Source organism: Hippoglossus hippoglossus, chromosome 7, assembly GCF_009819705.1.
Source record: "Hippoglossus hippoglossus isolate fHipHip1 chromosome 7, fHipHip1.pri, whole genome shotgun sequence".
Classification (NCBI taxonomy): Eukaryota; Metazoa; Chordata; class Actinopteri; order Pleuronectiformes; family Pleuronectidae; genus Hippoglossus; species Hippoglossus hippoglossus.
The window spans coordinates 27,180,467-27,200,537 of NC_047157.1; the positions used below are offsets into that span (position 1 = coordinate 27,180,467).

The 20,071-nt window shown below is 45.4% G+C and overlaps 1 protein-coding gene across 1 annotated transcript in view; it reads right to left on the reverse strand.

Moving 5' to 3' along the window:
- Window positions 1-5,654: 5,654 nt before the first annotated feature.
- The window catches only part of LOC117765251 (IQ motif and SEC7 domain-containing protein 2-like), a 52,305-nt gene continuing 37,888 nt past the window's right edge, over window positions 5,655-20,071 (reverse strand). The window contains 15 exon segments of the mRNA XM_034591623.1: window positions 5,655-6,801; window positions 6,803-7,036; window positions 7,781-7,830; window positions 8,858-9,067; window positions 9,811-9,972; window positions 12,795-12,894; window positions 13,673-13,798; window positions 14,788-14,927; window positions 15,202-15,368; window positions 15,465-15,587; window positions 16,330-16,488; window positions 16,672-17,592; window positions 18,124-18,719; window positions 19,496-19,591; window positions 19,692-19,865. Of these exon segments, the coding sequence (XP_034447514.1) occupies window positions 5,800-6,801; window positions 6,803-7,036; window positions 7,781-7,830; window positions 8,858-9,067; window positions 9,811-9,972; window positions 12,795-12,894; window positions 13,673-13,798; window positions 14,788-14,927; window positions 15,202-15,368; window positions 15,465-15,587; window positions 16,330-16,488; window positions 16,672-17,592; window positions 18,124-18,719; window positions 19,496-19,591; window positions 19,692-19,865 (4,260 nt within the window). The 3' untranslated portion in view covers window positions 5,655-5,799.

The following is a 20,071-nucleotide window of genomic DNA, read 5'->3' on the forward strand; positions in this document are numbered from 1 at the left end:
CAAATATTGTTATTCGTGGCCTTTGAGACAAAGTGTGATTTGTGAATATGGGCAGTACAAATCAAATTTGATTGATTGATTGTCAATGCAACTGAAGGTTTGTTATCTAGCTCAACCAGTTAGCTAACCATGCTACATGCCAATATTGCAAGTTCTGTTCATTAAATAGTTGCTTTACCTCAACACTCGATTTATGATGTAAAAAATATTTCATTGAGATTTAGTGTATTTTCTCATTTTGGACACGGATATATGAGATGATGTCATTGTAAATCTCACGCTCAGACAAATTAAAGAAAGTAAATAAATGTTTCATATAAACTTGTGATCAGTGCGAAGCTTCTTTATTTCACTGTGTTGTTTCTGAAGCTCTGCACCGATCACGTTACGTTGTGTTTTACTCTGAAAGCTGAGGCTGGTTGTTTTCTTCTGGAAGGAGGTCATGTGACAGGAGCCTGACGAATCAGTGAAGGCTACGTCATCGTTTCCGAACATCTCAGTTTCTGCTGGTCCAGAATAAAACGCAGACCCAGAGTTTTCTAACTGAAACGCGACCAGCAGCGTTCACACACTTCTCTGCGTTAGCGGCTCTGAGCCTCCGGAGCCGTGTGGACGCCAGACGGATCTGGACGTGATGTGCTTTCAAACTAAAACGCACACGTGTGGATGTAGCTTCCGTGCACGTGGTGCGATTGTGTGAAACCTCTGAAACAAAACAGGACACATCTTTCCATCAACATGAACAGATTTTATATCTTTAGAGCAATAAATATTTCCACTTTTTCCATATCTCTGCAATTTCAAAAACAAAGTACAAGTAATATATATTTATATACACAGCTAAAATTTCCATACATAGTTTTTAAAATAATGTGGTCTCTGTTGACACATATTTGACACTGTACTCATACAATTTTACAAGGACTATTCCAGTCTCTCTTTGCTCTACATTATAAACAAGAAATATTTTTTACTCCATAAAGCGGTCCATTGTTTCGTTACATACAACGAAGACCCCCGGTCCATGCCCTTATAGATACACACAAAACGGACTGCGTTTACACAGGAGCATTTTAAACTTCATCTGAATCAGATCTGATGTGCTTCATTTTTTTGAAAGTTCCCTGTTTTGCGTGCAGCTGTCCAATCAGATCTGTTTGTTTGATATTAAAAATCTTCTGTTCCTGGTGGAAACGCAGCCGGAGACAAACCGCCTGCTGCTGAGCAAAGCGAGTACTCGCATTATTTTTCATTTAACAATGGTTATGTACATTCATGTTTATAATACAATTTCATTCAGTGCAGATACTGTAATAAATACCACATGCAAACTGATAGTGGAGAGCAGACCGGGCAGAGAAAACGTATTTAAACTGAGTATTCAAAGAACCATAACTAGGTTTGTGCATGTTCTTACACTACATGTACTTTATATTACTTCTGTGAAAAAGTATTTTTCATGAAAACCTGCTTGCAGATAGATAATCCATCACACAGATATTACATTGGACCATTTGAGTTGAGTTGGTTGTTGGATTCCACAGATGTTGGATTCTACTCCAGAATGTAAAGTGCACACATGCATTTATTTTGCAATGAAATGTTTTTTATTCTGCAACCTGATGTTAAATTTCACATCCAACTAGAATAGCAAAGACCAAAGAATCCTGCACGTGTCTATTGTTGTCTGATAATCTTCACCAAACTCATAGATCTCTACAACAAATAAGATTTATTTCATCAATATCCTCAATATCCCAAAAAAACTGTCATGAGAAATTAACGAAATATCGACAGATGCCTGGATAATGTTATAAAAAGTGGAAAAGCTGATTCAAATTTAACACGTTGATTCCTCCACCAAGTTTGTTTCTTTAAACGTAAAACTTCTGATAAACAATCAAACCAGCCAACAGACGGACGGCGGTGGAGACAGAACGTCTCCACCAGGCAGCCGATGGCTCAATGATCTGCTCCAGCCTCAGACTACGAGGGCTTAGTAATATTATTAAATATTATTAGTTTCATAAATTATTAAAACACAAAAAGTTGCAACACTGGCTGCTTGAGCCCCATACATGTTGATAGTGATGGGAAATCTATCTGCAGCAGGAGTCAAGTCCCCTCAAGTAGATTTGAGTTTTTAGAGATTGACACTAAATTCAAAGCCAAAGGAAAAGAAATGTAAAAACTGCAGATCTGGCAGTCGGGTCCAGTACAAGTGGTTTGTTAAGGTAACAACATGCAGAAACCTAGGAATGGAACTTTAAAATGGGAACTCCAATGTGTTAGACTCCGGTCAAACATGCAGTGAAACAGTGTGAAATGTTGAGTGATCCCATGCGAGGTAGGTTTGATCCAATGCTCCTCGAGAACTCTGCTAATCATGTTGGTCTGGATTAGTTGACTTTAAGGCCTCTGCAAAGAGGCAGCGTTTCTGTAGGTCGCTGCAGATACATGACAGGGACCCGACGGCCCAGAATTCCTAGCAGCTCATCTGGTACTGTTTATGTGAATTGTAGCAGACATGTTAAAAAGTTGGTGAGAGGCTTCGCTGAGGCTTCGGGATGATGTGCAGACGTGTTCACGGGAGCAAACAGGGAGTGAGTGGAAGTAATTATCACAGTCTGTATTAAACATGTCAGAAGAAGTTGAATGTTAGTCACAGAAAGTTCTTGGTTTAGTTGTAAACATATTAAAAATTAAAAAGATTTTAGTACAGTTACAAAATGCCCAAATCAGGAGAAGAAAATAAATCAATCATCTCACACTCGTAAGCACATGACAAAAGAAAAAAATGCTAAAAATACAAAACAGCCCAAGGAGTACGTAATGTTAGTAGAAGCTTGTCACACAACAATATTGATAATATCAGTAGCACACTCTAAAAAGTCAAAAGGGTTCTTCAGATTGAAAACAACAGGGAACCCAGGATGGTTCCTTGAGGAACTCCGTCAACTGATTTTAAATTAAAATTATAATATAATAATCCAAAATGTTATTCTCACCAAGTCACAAAAATAAAGGGCTTCTGGAAAAAAAATCATTGTAGGGATTTTGTGTAGTTTTTCTCCGATGCTGAACGAGCCTGAAGAACCCTGATGAACTTGTGGTTTTTAGAGCGCACGTTTTGTTAATTCAAGCAATTCTGAACCTGTCACAGATTGATGCTGTTGGCCCCACTGAAAATAGAACACACTGTACAGTTAATATCTACAGTTGCCGCATTCACATCATCACTGGGAAACTAGATTTGTGTCGTTGATGTTTGAAGTCAGAGCATCAGAGAAATATCCCATCATCCCCCAGTTCAACATCGGTGAATATTCATTTGTGGCCGACAGAACCGGCCGGTGTGACAGGAGAGTAATCAGCACCGACCGGCTTTCTACCTGACATCACGGGCTTCCTGCCCTGAGATCAGGGTCATCTGGACTTAGCAGAAAAAAGAGAAAATACACTTCAATACTGGCGTCTTAACTTAAAGTGCAAAAATAACGTGTAATAATGAGTTTCTTCAAGAATAATTCTCTTGTGACGATGAAACATGTTCCGCACTTTACGTCTGTGACATGTCGAGTCCTTCACGATGGATTTAGGTCCAGTTTTCAGGTTCTTTTGTGTCGGATGAGCTCAGTCAGATTAACACAATGCAGTCAATGGCTGATATCTATTGTTGTGAAATGATACAATCAATCAATATATCATTGATTTAGATGATGAATTGTCTTTGAACATCAATGTAGTCTTTCTTTTTTAGCATCCCTCTGCATGAAGGCACCTTTATCTCCATTTTGCAACACAACAACAAGTAGTGGATGTGGGATTAAACTTAGTTTTTTTGTCCTGTTGAGAGAAACTAACAAACCTCAGACTGGGTTGGATATTATTATTATTTTTTATGAGCTGAATGCTGGTAAAGGTTTGATGAAATAAGGTTGGAAACGTTTTTATGAACCTACATCAATACATTTTTGTGTAATTGCAAAGGTTTAACATGTTGGGAAGTTTATAGTACAATATTAATGTATCAAGTATTTATTCTGGGTAGTTACACTGTGACATTTTAACCGTCACCTTGGAATAACAACATTGAAACAATATATCTGAAAAGTACAAAAACATAATATATTGTTTCGAGTTTAGAATAATTGATATATTAGCTGAGATTTGGTGTTTGTAGAAAATGCTTTGTGAGTTTCGCCGCCTGTTGATCTTCGTGATGTTTCTCTCTCTCTCTTTTTTTACCGTGCAGGTCACACAGTTCACATTTTCCAAACATTATAATTTCCCACCCAGTTAAATTAATGTTTCCAGTGTAGGTAGAGTTACAGTAGAGGAAGATCATGTTTAATTTACCCTGAAATCACATTTGTATGACTTTAAGACTGGGTGTCTTCGTTTAGGTCCTCATCACAGGCAGTCAAACAAAAGACTCTGTTTCCCAGACTGCACCCTGTTTTAGCATAATCTCCGTCCCTGGCAACATGGAGGGTCACAAACAACATGGAGCATCAATCACAGCTGACATATTTATAATTTCTGACAAATTCAAGCTTATACTTTCATATAACTAGGATACTAAGTAATAAGGGGCGACATTCACTGATTTAGTACAAATTATTAAATAAATCTCCCTTTACAAGTTATTGAAAAAATTACTAGGTCAAATGTCAACATCCCCATTTTAAAGTCCCAATCGAAAAAACAACAGTATAGCGCCCCCTGTTGAAACCCTGTAATCCACAAACACTAAAGGCTTTTCGTCATTTTTGCAAAACAAAAGGTAAAAAGGCGTCTGCAGTTTTGTTGTGATGGCTTTTTGAAAGTTTAAAAAAAGTTTATTGTCCACGTAGAAAGTAAAGTCCTCAGTAACCTTCACTGTCTCGACCAAATTAAAGCTGGACTGTGGCTTTAAATGACGACAAATCCCGCCCCCTGCATAAAGGATTGAAACCATAGACGCACTGACACTCAGTAGATATTGCACAGGTCATGCATCCCTGTCTAAGACACAGAAACGGCACCAGATTAATGCAAAGCACTTCAGCTCCTCAGCAACACCTCATGGCTTCTTCATACGTCAACGACCAAAACAACAAGTGCTTTTTGTGCCAAAAACAAAATGGTGCAAGACTAGTTTTTTTTTTTTTTTTTTTGGACACTAACAAAAGGACTTGTCTCGTTCTCAGGTTTCTCAAAAACCCAGAACCGTCTCTTCAGACACGGTACGTGGTGTTAGCATCGAGCGCTAACCGTGTTGAATTCTCAGGCACTGTTCCCTTCACATCTGGTCCCTGAACCGTTTGTCCACTACAGCGACTCACAAATTCGAACTCACAATATGACACGTCCTCTGTAGATGAAAAACTACAAACATGGCTGCTCCGGTCCCCGGCCACCTCAGAAGGACACCGCTGGGGGAAGATGAGACGTTGCAGGACGGCGTGGGATTTTTCTTCAGATTCGTGTGGCGTACGTTCTTGGCGGCGGTTCCTCCCTCTCCTGCTCCTTCTCAGAACCGACCCCCGGTTGCAGCGCGGGCAGGACAAAGTTACCCAGCAGACATCTCTCAGCGAGAGTCTTTCTACCTGCGGGGGAAGTGGATGTGTAAATAACACAGGCTGAGTAATTTCCTCTTCCCCGCTCTCCATCTCACCAGGTGGCCATTTTTATGCACCTGCACTTGCCCTCCTCCCTCTCCTCCTCCTCTCCTCCTCCCTCTCCTGCTCCTTCTCAGAACCGACCCCCGGACGCTCACAGCAGGGTGGCTGACCACCGTCCTTGGCTTCTGCCTTCTCAGACGACCGTGCTGATCCGGCTGACAGGTTTCGATTTGGGTCCCCCCCCTTGCCCTCCACCCACCCCTGGGTGCGGGGAGAGTGGTGCTGTTGAAGGGGGAGGCAAGGGGGAGTGCGGAGGGGGAGGCGGGATAGAGGAGAGGGGCGGATACTGAGGAGCGTAGGGCTGAGGAGGCGTTTGGCTGACGAGGCGTGCCGAGGGTGTCTGGGGTGGTGGGGGGGAGAAGATGAAGTGGGTGGAGGGGGAGACGGAGGGGGAGGGGCTGAGGGGGGAGTGTGCGTGCGCGGCGTGGTTGTGAGAGTGTGTGTGAGCGTGGGGGTGGGGCTGAGAGTGCGAGATGGTTAGCGGGAGTTTGGCACCTCCACCCGGTCGTCCCGCCGCGGGGTGCGAGTGGTAGAGTCCGTGTGGGGTAGTAGGGGTTAAGGGGGAGTGTGGGGACAGCGGAGGGGGCGTGGTGAAGCCTGAAGCCAGGTTGTAGCGTGGGTGCTGGGCGGGGCCATGTTGCATCCTCTGATGCTGCTGGGTATGAGAGGGAACGCAGCCGGATGGGCCCTGACGCCGGGGTGCGGAGAACCTGTGCGAGAGGGGGTGGTGCTGGGGAACGCTCTGCATGTGGTAGCGGTGATGATGGTGGTAGGGTGGGGGTGGCGTTTGCTGCTGCTGGTGCCCAGTAACACTGACTCCTCCTCCTCCACTGTTGCCGTGGCAATACTGGGCATGCAAAGCCTGGAGCTTGGACGGTCCCATACCTCCTCCCCCTCCAACTCCTCCCGAGTCCGACGGACCGAGGTTGGGCGATGGGGAGGGGCCTGGGGAAGGGGAGGATGGGTGGACGATGGGAGGCGCGGGGGCGGGGTAGTGGGGGGGTGATGATATCATCAGGGGACTCGGAGGACCCTGAGGAGTTGGTGACATCATTGTCAGGGGACCAGGAACCTTGCCTCTGCGGCTGCCGAAGAAGTTCCCCAGCAGGCCGCCGCCAGTCGGGCCCCCCCCCACCCGCCATCCCTCCTCCGCCCCCAGCCCCTCCCCCGCTCACGAGTGGGGAGGTGGTGACCCCTCCCTGGTTGTGACAGAGCCCCGGCCCACCCCCCACCCCTGTACCGGGGCTCTGAGTTGGGCGGTGTGGCCGGTAGGCTGCTGGAGAAGAAGGGACCATCATGGGGCAGTAAGACAGACCTCCAGTAGGCAGGGGGCGCTGCTGGTGCGGCCGAGGGCTGCTAATAATGGAACCCTGGGAGGCGGAGGAGGGAGAAAAGAACATAAGAAGAAGGAAATGTAAGAATTAAATACAGAACCTGAAACTGTTGATGTCACATGACATTAACAGAAATCAATGACGATTGTTTTACTGGTAGAAAATTGTTAATCAAACGTCCACTTTGCTGTGAAAGTGTAAAAAGTGTTAAAGAGTTAACTTGCAGAAACATACAGGTAAAGAAGAATCATGAAGTTCAGACAAAAGACAACACAGGAAAACATCTGTGGACGTCCTGGTGGTCCAGAGGTTCAGATGCACATCTGGAACATTGATTATTTTTCTGTTTGTATCATAAACTGTGAATAAAGATGGACGACACTTCCTCCCATTATACAGAAATTAAACTAAAATATCTTATTTACGAATGCTGCCATCTTGTGGTGATGACGTCATGCGCAGTGATTTCTGTGCAGTAGTGATCGTGGGGTGAAGCCAGCCACCAGGGGGCGAACAAGATGTTTTGGCTTCACTATTGGGTTTGTCCAAAAGTCGTCTTTCTTCATTTACAGTTTATGCTTCATATCAACGCTCAACTACCCAGTGAAGGTGAAATGTGTTTTCATTGGCTGATTGAACTTGTGGCGTGTTTGGTAACATGCAGCCGGGACGAACACGTGTGTGACTGATGACACGTCACGTTTTCACAAACACAAACATGCAGTTAGCTGCGTGTGTGACATCGCGCATGCTTTCAGCCCCGCCCCCTGCCGCACTTACTTCAATGGTACTGTCCAATGATCCCACACTGTTCCTACGACCTCGCTTCCCTGTTACCCAATCAGAATGAGGCAGGGTTACAATGTGTTCACCAAACACTGACTGTGTTTTATTATTATGTCATGATGTGCGAGTCGTAAACAGGCTCACGAGACGCAATCATTCACAAAAATAAAAATAAATAAACCAGATAAGCAGCATCAATAACAAAAACTAAACAATTTTTTTGTTTTTTACAATGTTTTTACAAAAGTTTGAAACAAATTGTTATCGTTGTCTGACACTGGTGAGATGTGAACCTTCACGTTTACTCCAACCAAACTTCAATGTTACTATGATATTATATATATAATATTATATGAATATTATCTGTAAATTCATTTATTTATAAAGCTGAAAATCCTCAAATTTAAGAAGCTGGAACAATAATTGTGCTTTTCTTTAAAAATATCTTTGTCAAATTTAATTATTTGCCAATAAATGTTCAATCATTTGACATAAATTAATCAACAACTTGTTTCAACTAATGTATAGAAAACCTTCAACTTGTAAAGTAAATAAAAGTTTTAAACGAATGGAAAAGTTCAAGTTCAGTATATCTTCAAATATTTAGTGGCAGGAATAGTATCTCAAATTTGTAATAATTACAGTATGAGAATATGTACTTTGTTACATTCCACAGAACAGATTAAACACATGTATTTATGTTTTTATGTATATATATGTTCTAGCTGAACATTAAAATGATTTACATTCCCTGCGTGTGAATTAATAATAAAAAGTCAGTAATATTCTATCAATACTGCAGGTTTTTTCTGCTGGATATCACTGACTTCTTCTTCTTCTTCTTCTTCTTCTTCTTCTTCTTATTATTATTATTAAATAAATACCAGCAAACCCCCTATCGTTTTCTATTGTAGTTTCTGCAGCTGTCCAGTAGGTGGAGACGGAGCAGCACAGTATTACACTGTACTGAATTATGTTTTAGATTTCATCTCGTTTCATCAGTTGTTTAAGACAAAGATGTAACTTTGTTCTGAGTCTTAATAAAAAGCTGCAGCAGTAAAACGTCCTCACCTGTTTCTGAGAGGTCTCTCAACGATGAGCTGAGTGCCGTGCGTTTCAGTCCGTCCACAGAGGCGTACGTGTCGTCGAGGCTCGGCCTACCCAGGGTGCCATTGAGCACCTCACCCTTTACGGGCCCCCCACCGGTGTTGGCCCCGCCACCCACTGCTCCGCCCGTCAACATGCCGGGACGCATCACACCTTTCTGCTTCTCGAGCTCGGCTGAAGGGGGAGATGGCGAAAAGAGAGACAAACATCAACATGGTCGTCCATGACCAAAAAACATTTAGTAAAATTGACCATGATGATCGTTAACAGACGCTACAACTGACGGTTCGTTCAGGTTCAGACTGAACACGAAGCGTAAATCATGTGAGTTCGGTCACTGGAGAAGGAAGCTATGCTTAGTGCTAACTTCTGTTGTTATGTCCAAAAATTGATTTACTGTGAGTGAGTGGGGGGGGGTGAGGAGCTTCTAACACGGGACACAAACATGAAGAAACTAAAACAAAGATCTCTGGTGAAGAAGTGCTGACACACACGATGAAGACACAGACGAAGATGTGAAGAGAGTTTGTGGTGATCAGAGCTGACGACGGTGTCAGGTGATGTCAACACGATCACATGACCTCTGCAGCAGAGGTAACACGTCACTTCCTGTCTCTGTCTGCTGCACCCGGCTGCCCCCCCTCACCTGAACCAGGAGGAGGATCTGCAGGTCATGTTTTGCCTCCGTGTCTGATTCTGGGTGACGTCAACACTGAATCTCATGTTTTCACAACACAGTGTCCTGCAAACGTTTCTCTCACGTTGAAACATTTTCACCTTTGTGGCGCTTCTCATCTTTGCCAGTTGTGACTAAATACAACTGCTACTGCCTCTGGTACTGACACTGTGTATTAGTACTGCTTCCACCTCTCCTACTGTTACTACATCCCTTCTACCACAGTGAGGAGGACACTCACACTCCACCCTGTACTTCTCCATGTCCTGCACCTCTGCGATGCTCTCTCGGAGGTCGGAGGTGAAGCGAGCTCGGTCCTGCTGGCTCGGAGCTGTGAAGACGATCAGCACCTTCCTCTCTCCTCCGGGGTTCGCTGACGTCAGTCGGATGCCATGAGGGTAGTCTGAAAGACACACACACACACACACACACACACACCAGATGTTACACACTGTAGTTCTGAGCTGATTATCAGAGTTCTCTGTTTAAACGTCTCTATAGCTCTGGAGTTTGGAAGCCAGACGTGTCTGTGTGGATGTAGTGTAACTGCGGCTGAATGACGTCATATTGAGACACGTCCAGCAGCTATGAGGAGGTTTTATCTTCCTGTTCCACACAAACTTCAATCTGCACATTAAACTGAAAACCTGAGTTTATATCACAGATACATCAAACACACGTGCACATGTTTACTTTTGACCTTTTTGGGGACATTAAATGGGACAAAAGCTGTGTCCTCAATTTAGTGGACTGTAGTCATGGTCCCCAAATGTAGCCTATGACACAAACACTTTTCCTACCATCCTGCAACACACACACACACACACACACACACACACACACACACACACACACACACACACACACACACAAACATGTACATATACACTCACACACAGATACAAATAGGAGCATCCACCCACCCACCCACACACAAACACACACACACACACACAACAGACGTGCGACTGTGCTGATGAATCATATGGGACAATCTGTCCTGGTCACAGTCATCACCACAGTCTGCCAAGTCCCGTTTAGCTCCACCAGGAGAACCAGAACTGTCAACAACAACAACAACACAACACGCAACAACAAAAACACAACAACCAACTAACCGAACAACACAACAACCATCTAACTGAATAACACGACAACTAACTAACTGAATAACCCAACAACCACCTAACTGAATAACACAACAACCAACTAACCGAACAACACAACAACCACCTAACTGAATAACACAACAACTAACTAACTGAATAACCCAACAACCACCTAACTGAATAACACAACAACCACCCAACTTAACAACACAACAACTAACTAACTGAATAACACAACAACCACCTAACTGAATAACACAACAACCACCCAACTTACCAACACAACAACCACCTAACTGAACAACACAACCACCAACTAACTGAACAACACAACAACCACCTAACTGAACAACACAACAACCACCTAACTGAACAACACAACCACCAACTAACTGAATAACACAACAACCACCTAACTGAATAACACAACAACCACCTAACTGAACAACACAACAACCACCTAACTGAACAACACAACAACCACCTAACTGAACAACACAACAAGCACCGCTGCAGCTTCCTCTTCAGCTCACTGCTCCGTCAGGTCTGAGACGACCTCACAAACAGCTGAGTAATTTTGACCCTGTGATCTGACAGTGATTGACAGCAGCCGGACGTCAGTCAGAGTCGAGGCCGCTGAGAGAAAGTCGATGTAATGAGGTCAAAATATAGCTGGGCAATAAATATTAATAATTACTATTATATTTATATTAAATATAATATATTTTACTGACAGTGATCATCCATCCTCACGTATCGTCCATCCTCTCATATCGTACATCCTCACGTATCGTACATCCTCACGTATCGTACATCCTCACGTATCGTACATCCTCACGTATCGTACATCCTCACGTATCGTACATCCTCACGTATCGTACATCCTCTCGTATCGTACATCCTCTCATATCGTACATCCTCACGTATCGTACATCCTCACGTATCGTACATCCTCTCGTATCGTACATCCTCTCGTATCGTACATCCTCACGTATCGTACATCCTCTCATATCGTACATCCTCTCATATCGTACATCCTCATGTATCGTACATCCTCTCATATCGTACATCCTCATGTATCTTACATCCTCTCATATCGTACATCCTCTCATATCGTACATCCTCTCATATCGTACATCCTCTCGTATCTTACATCCTCATGTATCTTACATCCTCTCATATCGTACATCCTCTCATATCGTACATCCTCTCATATCGTACATCCTCTCATATCGTACATCCTCACGTATCGTACATCCTCTCATATCGTACATCCTCTCATATCGTACATCCTCTCATATCGTACATCCTCATGTATCGTACATCCTCACGTATAGTACATCCTCACGTATCGTACATCCTCACGTATCGTACATCCTCTCGTATCGTACATCCTCTCGTATCGTACATCCTCTCGTATCGTACATCCTCTCATATCGTACATCCTCTCGTATCGTACATCCTCTCGTATCGTACATCCTCTCGTATCGTACATCCTCTCATATCGTACATCCTCACGTATAGTACATCCTCTCATATCGTACATCCTCTCATATCGTACATCCTCTCATATCGTACATCCTCTCGTATCGTACATCCTCTCGTATCGTACATCCTCATGTATCGTACATCCTCACGTATCGTACATCCTCTCATATCGTACATCCTCTCATATCGTACATCCTCTCGTATCGTACATCCTCTCGTATCGTACATCCTCTCGTATCGTACATCCTCTCATATCGTACATCCTCATGTATCGTACATCCTCACGTATCGTACATCCTCACGTATCGTACATCCTCTCATATCGTACATCCTCTCATATCGTACATCCTCTCGTATCGTACACCATCTCACCCACAGCTCTAGATCTTTCCTCACGCTTCCCTTTCTACTCTTAAAGCAGCACATTTATAATCATTATAAACCAACTCCGGTGTCTTTACAGTCTGCTGACTGTAGGGTAAAAATAGAGAGATGAGCGAGAGAAGAAGTATAAGAAATGAAACGAAGATAAGCCGACACAGATGGAGAGAGCAGATGGATGAGAGGAGAAGGAGATGAGTAGAAAGAGTGATGCAGGAGTGAGAGAAGGAGGGAGAGAAGCACTTACAGGTGTTTTGGAAGGTGTGGACCTGCATGTCCACCAGAGGAAACGACTGACGGAAATTGTACGTTACTGAAGTCTTCTTCTTCTGGAAGATCTTTGTTACCTGAGGAGGAGGAGGAGGAGGAGGGGGAGAGGAGAGGAGAGGAAGAGGAGAGGAAGAGGAGAGGAAGAGGAGAGGAAGAGGAAGAGGAAGAGGAAGAGGAAGATGAAGAGGAGTTGGTAAAGGATTGAGGAGAGAGAAGAAAAAGAGAAAATGGAGGAGGAGGAGGGAGGAAAGAAAAGATGATGCTTGATTATGCAAATCTTCATTTGTTTCTTTTGTTGTTTGGAGGTTATAAATCCATCAGTGGTTATTTCAATCTGCTGTGTTCAGAGTTTCTCTCCTGTTGGTCACATTGTAAATAAATTAAAACTGAATCATAGTTTGTCTTTATCCCCTGAGGACAAACATGAGATGAGCTTTCGTGACTTTCTGTGCACGATGAGCTTTAAATCATTTATTCAGACTAGAGAGCTTCTGTCACAACGATGCTGCTTCAACATTCATGAAGTCGTACAGATTCTTTCACCACTGGAGGCTTCATCTCCAAACTTTACTGGTTCTTGTCACAAAACTCAAACTGTTTTCAAACGTGAACTCCAGATAATGTCCAGAAAATCGAGTCGTTGTTTAATACGACGAGACGAACTAAGGCTAGCTGGAGTAACGGGAGTTACCATTAGCATCACTTTTCAGGTCTGAAATGAAGTCTGATTCCAATTGGGTTAGTTTGCTACGTAGCAAAAATATATGCTGACCACCTTTGAATAGAGTTGTAGGATTAAAGCGGTTTCTTTATTGTGATCATGTTTTATCTACAGACTGAGACGTGTGTTGTTACCATCAGCAGGTCGTTGAACAGAAACACCTCCCTCTGGTGGACGCTGCTCCTCTGGGCGCGGTTCGGATCTGGAACCTCGAACAGCTGACAGCAGCAAACTAGCCGGCGATGAGGCAGCGACAGGACCTGCAACACACACACACACACACACACACACACACACACACACACACACACACACACACACACACACACACACACACACACGTTTTGTTATTGTTTGTTTAACTTGACAGAGACGGTTTGCTTCTGTTGAGGTCATGAAATTACACCAAACAGATTGTCTGATAATTTAGGTTTTTGGAATTTTAATTAAATTGTTTATTGATTATTCTTGAGGGTTGAGCTCGAGGAAAGTTCAAAAAGTCTTCGTTCTTTGGGGAGAAGGAAAACTCATCCATCCTCTGCTTGACGTATCTCGGCCGGCACAGTAAGGTATCCCAGACATCCTTCTCCAGATGGATCCAGAGACGTTCCCAGGCCTGATGGGATATTTAGTCCGTCCAACGAGTTCTACCCCGGGGTTGCCTCCTGGTTGGGCGTGCCTGGTAAACCTCCAACAGAGGGCGCCAAGGAGGATCCTGCCTCGATGCCTAGACCACCTCCACGGTTCCCTCTTCGATTCGAAGGAGCAGCGGTTCTACTCCGAGCTCCCTCTGGATGTGTGAACTCCTCACTCTGTCTCTAAGTCTGAGCCCAGACACCCGACAGATAAAACTGGGTTATAAAACCCAGAGCTTGTGACCACAGGTGAGAGTTGAAACGTAGAAGTTCCATCTTCACCACAACAGTCCAGTACAACACGTGGTCACTGCCGACGCTGCAGCGACCCGCCTGTCCAACTCACGCTCCATCTTCCCCTCACTCGTGAACATACTTAAACTCCTTGTGCTCAGTAAATTAAATGGAAGTTTAAGTGTTAAATTGATGGTTTTTGTTTCTTGATGGTGGTCTTACAGGTGTCGTCAAAATATCTAGGGTCATCCTCTCGGGACATTGCATTTCCAAAATTTTCATCTCCCTTTTTTTATAAAGGTCTGCATATATTTATTCATCCTAAAAATTGCACCAACATGTAGAAAGATATGGTTGCATAGATGCCAGGAGTTTCTTACAGGCTTCTTGCCGACCACCATTCTCTCTACTGCCTGGACCTGGGACACGTGGTCATCGTTGGTCCTCAGCTCCCATTTCTGGATCCTTCCATAGATGGCCACCAGCAGGTCTCTGGGGATGTCTTGACCGTTATCAACGCCTGGTGGAAACACACAGGTTCAGTGGGTAGTGACAAGCGCATCGGAGAAACTACCGTGAAAACACTGGACCCCGTTTGGTTTGTCTGCTCTGGGCTACTGTACAAACATGGCAGAGCAACAAGTTCTCAGAATAAATGATTTGATGAATAAGACAAGTTGTGAATGAGCGACTCTGAGCTGCAGACTTTCTCTTCTCTCTAAGTCTACGACTGTTTTTAAAATAGTCATCGAAGACCGACTCCACTGATTGTGAGAGATGAAGATGATACTGACCTCGCAGGTTCTTGACGAAGTCCTCAAGCTTCATCTTCCTCTCTGGCTTGACGTTGGGGCTGTACATGTCCGTGTTGAGGAGGATGATGGCAAAGGCCAAGATGAAGATGGTGTCTGGATTCTGGAACTGTCGGATCAGCACCGGGTTACAAACACAGTACCGCTGACTACAGAGAGCAAGAGAGAGAGGAATAAAAACACCATCACAGACTGTGACGAGCTGAATCTCCTCTGTGATTCAAACCTGTGGTGCAGTTTATCACCTGAAGGCCTCGACCAGTCGCTCCACCCGCTGAGCTTCGCCCTGAACTTTGATCTGAGACTGGAACTTCCTCAGAGCGTCGTCGAGATCCATCCCAGAGAAATCCATTTCGTCCAGGACGCAGCTACAGACGGAAACAGGAAACCAGGAAATCATCGACCACAGTTGAAATGAAATGTTGAATAAACACATATCAGTGTTTATATTTGCTGACATGAAAACTTTTGTTTTACAGAATAAATGATGCAGAAAAGATCTGTATTTATGTTTATATTTATACAAAATATCAACTTCTTTATATTTGATTGTATTTGTGTTTATAGTTATTTCTGATAAAGTTGATGTTAAACTGTAAAACATCAAGACAATAATAAGACTATATTTCCCACAAACCCTCTTGATTTCATAAAGGAGAGGAAGCTGCTACGAATCAAATTTCCTCATGAGAACATTTGATCCAACTAGAAACACTAGAAACACCGTCACAGCTGTGGTTGTCTTCTTCCTTCAACCAGAGCAGTTTCAACATCTTTGTATTTCCAGAGTCATGAGGTCACTGTGACCTTTGACCCCTGAAATCGAATCAATTCATTTTTGAGTCCAAGTGACAACCGAACAAAATGTGAACAAATTCCCTAAAGACAGAGTTGAGGTATCAACAGACATGTTTTGTGAGGTCAACGTGACTTTGACCCTTGACCTTTGACCCCTGAAATCTAATCAGCTCATCTGTGAGTCTAAGTTAACGTTTGAGGCGAATTTGAAGACGAAACATAACGACTGCAGCCACTAGGTGTCAGCGTCATGGAGACATGACAACAACGCACGGACCTGTCTGCTGTGGAAGTCATGTGACGTCTACTCACTCTAAGACGTCCTTGTTGAACTGCTGCCGGCTGCCCAGGAACTCTCCGATCATCTGCCGGCTCAGTCCCTTCCTCTCCAGGATGAACCGGGCGACGCCCACCGGTGTGTCCGACACGAACCCTCTCTCGATCAGGTACTGGATCCCCTTCTCGGGCTTCCTGTCGCCACAGAGAGACGCTTTCGTTTCACTTCCTTTTCTTTTTAAATTGCTTTGCCTCTCTAGTTAACTATGTTCCCTCTCGGACTCCGAGATCATCTGCAGCAGATCTATCAGAGCTTCCAACAACAGTTACTTGGTTTTCAGAGTTTGATTCTGTTTCCAGGTACAAACACACACTTACTTGTTGAACAGGTTGAGTCCGATGCGGTACTGCCGCCGCTGCACCACGTCGTTGTTGAAGGCCGGCGAGTCCCAGCTGTGGCGGCTCTCTCTCTGATAGGTCTGTTTCCCCAGTGGGGCCCCTCCTATTGGCTCCCGCAGGCTGTCACGGGACGACGAGCCGGAGCTGCAGTTGTTGACGGTGGTGTCGTCGTTGGAGTTGGTGGTGGTGGAGTTGACGCTCTCGTTGTCTCCGTCCGAGCACAGCAGGTGGTGGTGGTGGAGGTGGGGGTGGTGGGCGAGGTGCTGCTGCTGCTGCGCCTCCATGTTTTGAAGAGCCGAGGACGAGGAGGACGACAGCGGCGAGGGCGTGAGCGGCAGCGGCAGGGGTGAGAGAGGTGTGAGTGGTGGCACAGGGGACGGCAGCGGGGAAGAGGGGGGTTCTGGGTAACCATGGGGCAGGTGGTGGTGGTGCAGGTGGTGGTAGTGGTGCTGGTTGAAGTGGTGTGGGTGCTGCATGTACGGGCCGCCGCCGTGCCCGTGGTGCATGTGCATGACGTGTGGCTGGCTGTACTGCGGGTGGTGGTGGAGGATGGTGGGGAGGTGGGGGATGGGCGCGGGGTGAGTGTGGGGGTGTGAGTGTTGCAGCGGGTGGGGCAGCGGGTGTGAGGGCAGCGTCCGGGCCGAGGGGATCGGCAGCGGGACGTTGGCGGGGCTGCGTGTTTGTCCCTGCGCTGTGGCGACCGAGCGGCCGTTTGGTTTGTGTTTGATGGTTCCCTGGGGCGAGTCGGCTTCGCTGCTTCCTCCCCCTCCTCCCCCTCGCTCATCCTCTCCGCTCTCCTCCTCCTCCTCCCCTCCTCCTGCCCTCCTCTCCCGCTCTCCTCGCTCGACTCCTGACGGCTCCTGTTCGTACACCAGGCGTCCGATGGAGCCTCGCTCTGACCTTCAGATTTAAACGACAACGTTAAACTTATAGAATCAATGTTTCTCTGTCAATGCACCGATAATAAACTGCAGGTGAAGAGACTGTAAACAAAGATGGACGACACGTCTCCACTTCTAAAGCCAACACAACTCCGATAAGGAGCCAAGGTCCTGCTGATACACGCACTCCACCAATCAGGAGTCAGTCTGAGCTGTCAATCATGACGTCTCAGCCCGTTTTTTTTTATCATCAAATAACTAATTCAAACTAAACTGATCAGAAACATGAACAAAGAGATAAAACTACATTCTCGTCTTTGAGAAAAAAATATGTAACATCTACATTGGTCCATGTCCCATCCGCTAACATGGAGGAGGCAGAGTTTATATGGGACCTATCAATCAGCCAGACACCAGGGGGCGATGGAGAGGATTTGGCTTCACTTTTGGGAGCTGTCTTGTCGCCCATCTTTATTTAGTCTGTGTGTTATAATCAGATTATGAACATGAGAACAAGTTTTGTAGAAGCTCTCTGATTGGTTGTGCTGACCTGTCACTCATGTCCACTGAGCTGTCACTGGGCGGTTCGATGGTCAGGACAGGGAGGTGTCCTCCTCCTCCTCCTCCTCCTCCTCCTCCTCCTCCTGCCCTCCCTCTGTACTCCCCCCGACACTCTGTACAGGGCGTGCTGCTCCTCCGGCTGCTTCCTCCCTCCGTCTCCCTGCTGTCCTCCCTCCCCCCTGCACCTCCTCCTCGCCCTCCTCCCCAGTACTCTGTGTCAGAGTTGGAGGTGGGGCGGGACAGCGGCGAGGAGGGGAGGCAGCCCTCGTCCATATAGAGGGTGACATCACTGAAGGAGGTGGCGGTGCTGTCCTCGTGCATGTCGGCGCCTCCTCTCCCATCTCCTCCCACCCGGCCTGTGGCGCGGCGGGAGGATGCGTTGGTGTTGCGCCACGCACACTGTCTGTAATCTTCTTCTTCGTCTTCCTCCTCGTCCTCCTCCCCTTCTTCCTCCTCCTCTTCCTCCTCTTCGTCTCCCTCCTCCTCCTCCTCGTCCTCGTCCTCGTCTCCTCCTGCTTCCTGTGAGTCCTCGCGTCCGGACTGACAGGTGAGCGAGTCGTCCATGGAGTCGGCCAAACACTTCACCTGAAGTCCACAGAGACACAGACAGAGAATCAAACCTTTGGTTCTGTGTCATATTTCATTAAGATTTGTTATATTTATCAAATTGATTTTAATGTCAACTCAACACTCAACAAAGTTTGTTTGTAGTTTAAAGTTTGGAACCCTAATGGTGGCTCATGTGTTTTTCTGTGCACTTTGCACAGGCGTCTTTTAACGTGCGCACATTTTGAGATTAAATAAATCCATAGAAACGTTACTGAAATCCTCTTTGCAGCCTGATGAATGAAGCAGTGAGAATAACGTCTGGTCTTTCCTCTGATGCACCCGCTACTTACGTGCGAAGGATTATTCTGTTTCTATATTTTCATCCAATGAGAGCAGGCAGGTACCATTAGACCCCGCCCCCTGCAGCAGCAGCATCACAGAAGACGCCTCAGCAGAGACTAGGCCACGCTCTGCAAGTACTTTTACTTTTAATGCTTGAAGTATAAATAAAAGTAAGCAGTTACTTTGCTCAAGTAGAAAAGTTAATATGGTACTTTTACTTTTACTTGTGTGCTTCCTCCACCACTGCTTCCAGTGTTTCATTATTCAGGCTCTAATGTGAATATTTCATAGTGAAGTGTTTCATTGTATTAGTTGGTGGGAGAAAACGTATATATATTAAAAATAGAGGAAACATTTCCCTGACGATGGATTTACCACATGAGGTCTATTCTGGGCACCAACTTTAACTTGAGTCATTATTTGAATTCCAGTTGAGTATGAAAGTTTAAGAAGGTGTGAGACGTGTTTACTTGTTTAGAGAAGGAGTCGTCCATGTCTCCTGTGTCCTCTGACCCCTGCTGACCTGCTGACCCTTGACACTGTGGCGGACGCTCATCGAACGAGTACTGGACCCAACCAAAAGAAATCCAGATCAGAGTTGGACACATTTGACCTGAACAACATGTGTTCTATAGTGTGTGTCTTTGTGTGTGTGTGTGTGTGTACCTGCATCCTCATGTTGGACAGGATGATGCGTCGGGTCATCCTGCTCTCGGAGGCGGAGCTGCGAAGCCTCTCGAAGTTCTTGTTCATGCGGTACTGCCTGAACGCTGTCTGAATCGTCCTCGCCGCCCGCCGAGACACAAACTGGCCTCCGTACTTCCTCTCCAGCATCTCCACCTATCGCACGGCGCAGGTCGCCAATCAGGGAATGAAGCACGGACATTTTTAATTTGTCATTGGTCATTTAGTGACACAACATGGAGACTGAGCCGATGTGGTAGAATCATTCCGACTTGATAAATGTGACGGGTGTATCGTGACACAGCATCTGAGCCTCAACCCACAGTGATGATGTGTCTGTGTGTGTGTAACACAATAAGTGT